At 29.9% G+C, this 1,286-nt stretch overlaps 1 protein-coding gene across 1 annotated transcript; it reads left to right on the forward strand.

The window, feature by feature from the left end:
• Positions 1–209: 209 nt before the first annotated feature.
• LOC117108194 (multidrug resistance-associated protein 4-like) lies at positions 210–1,134 on the forward strand (the record flags this gene model as incomplete). The annotated part of the gene is made up of 3 exons (XM_033250156.1): positions 210–391; positions 840–936; positions 1,024–1,134. Coding segments are annotated over 3 exons (390 nt in total), but the record flags the coding sequence as incomplete, so codon positions are not given.
• Positions 1,135–1,286: the final 152 nt, after the last annotated feature.

A 1,286-nucleotide genomic window follows, 5' to 3' on the forward strand; every position in this document is an offset into this window, starting at 1 on the left:
CTAATTTAGTTTTATTTAAAAAGATCCTCCAAACTTTCTTATTTTTTTAAGCTTTAAAAAAAAATGTAACGGACGGACCTACAAATCAGGAAACATAATGGAATTAAATATCTGTATTATATATAATCCATATAAAATACATTTGATTTATATCTATCTCTTTGAATTACTTGAATTATATTCTATTGTTCGCAATTTTCTTATTTTAGGACTTCGAAATTTTACCGAAAGGAGACATGACTATGATTGGTGAGCGTGGTGTTACCTTGAGTGGTGGACAGCAAGCAAGGGTCAACCTAGCGAGGGCGCTATATAAAGATGCTGACATTTATGTTTTAGATGACCCACTGAGTGCAGTCGACACCAAAGTTGGAAAACAAATATTTGAAAAGTGAGTAGAAAGAAATTAGATTGTATATTTAATATCAATATTTTTTTTCATTTTTGTGTTTGAAGATTACCGTAAGTATCATTTAAGGCTTAACGTTTTTGCATTAATAATCCTAAAATGTAAAGTCTAAAGACAATCATTTTACTTCAAAAATTAAAAAAATCTAACCAAAAATGAAATAAAACGATCGATTCTCAACGCTCTGGACCTTTTGCAAACACGGCGAATCAAGGACTTTTACAGCGACAGATTTTTGTGGGTGAATTTTCACAGGCCTACTCAATATAGATCATGAATGCTTTGTGGTGATTGAAGGCTTAATTATCTTCTAGCGTGCCTGGTGTTGAATTTGGAATAGCAATATTGTACATGAACAGTGATAAGTTGAATTTCATGATGATGTCGTCATGTGTTATGTCAATAAATATTTAAAGTTTTAAATTTACAGATGCATCATGGAATACCTTCATAAAAAGCCTCGAATTCTAATCACTCACCAGTTGCAGTATTTACACGACGCTGATAGGATTTTGCTTTTAAAAAATGTAAGTTTTAAAACATATTTAAATTCCTAAAAATTAAATAACTTCATTCAAACATGAATTAACTTTTAGTGAAAATTTCTATTTTAGGGTAAAATTGAAAGAATAGGAACATACGACGATGTAAAAAATTCCGATGATTTCATAGCATCTGTCACAAGTGACGAAGAAGACGAAAAAATGAAACGGCAAAGCGACTCGGTAAGGCGACAGAATTCACTGCGTTATTTATATTATATAGGCCAATATAATATAAGTATTATATATGTATATGTATACATATAATAAATATATATATATATATACATATATAATACATATACATATACATACAGATACAGATTTCGGCGGAT

The sequence above is a fragment of the Anneissia japonica genome, unplaced genomic scaffold, assembly GCF_011630105.1.
Source record: "Anneissia japonica isolate Jap-2015-1 unplaced genomic scaffold, ASM1163010v1 scaffold14380_len1286_cov197, whole genome shotgun sequence".
Lineage (NCBI taxonomy): Eukaryota > Metazoa > Echinodermata > Crinoidea > Comatulida > Comatulidae > Anneissia > Anneissia japonica.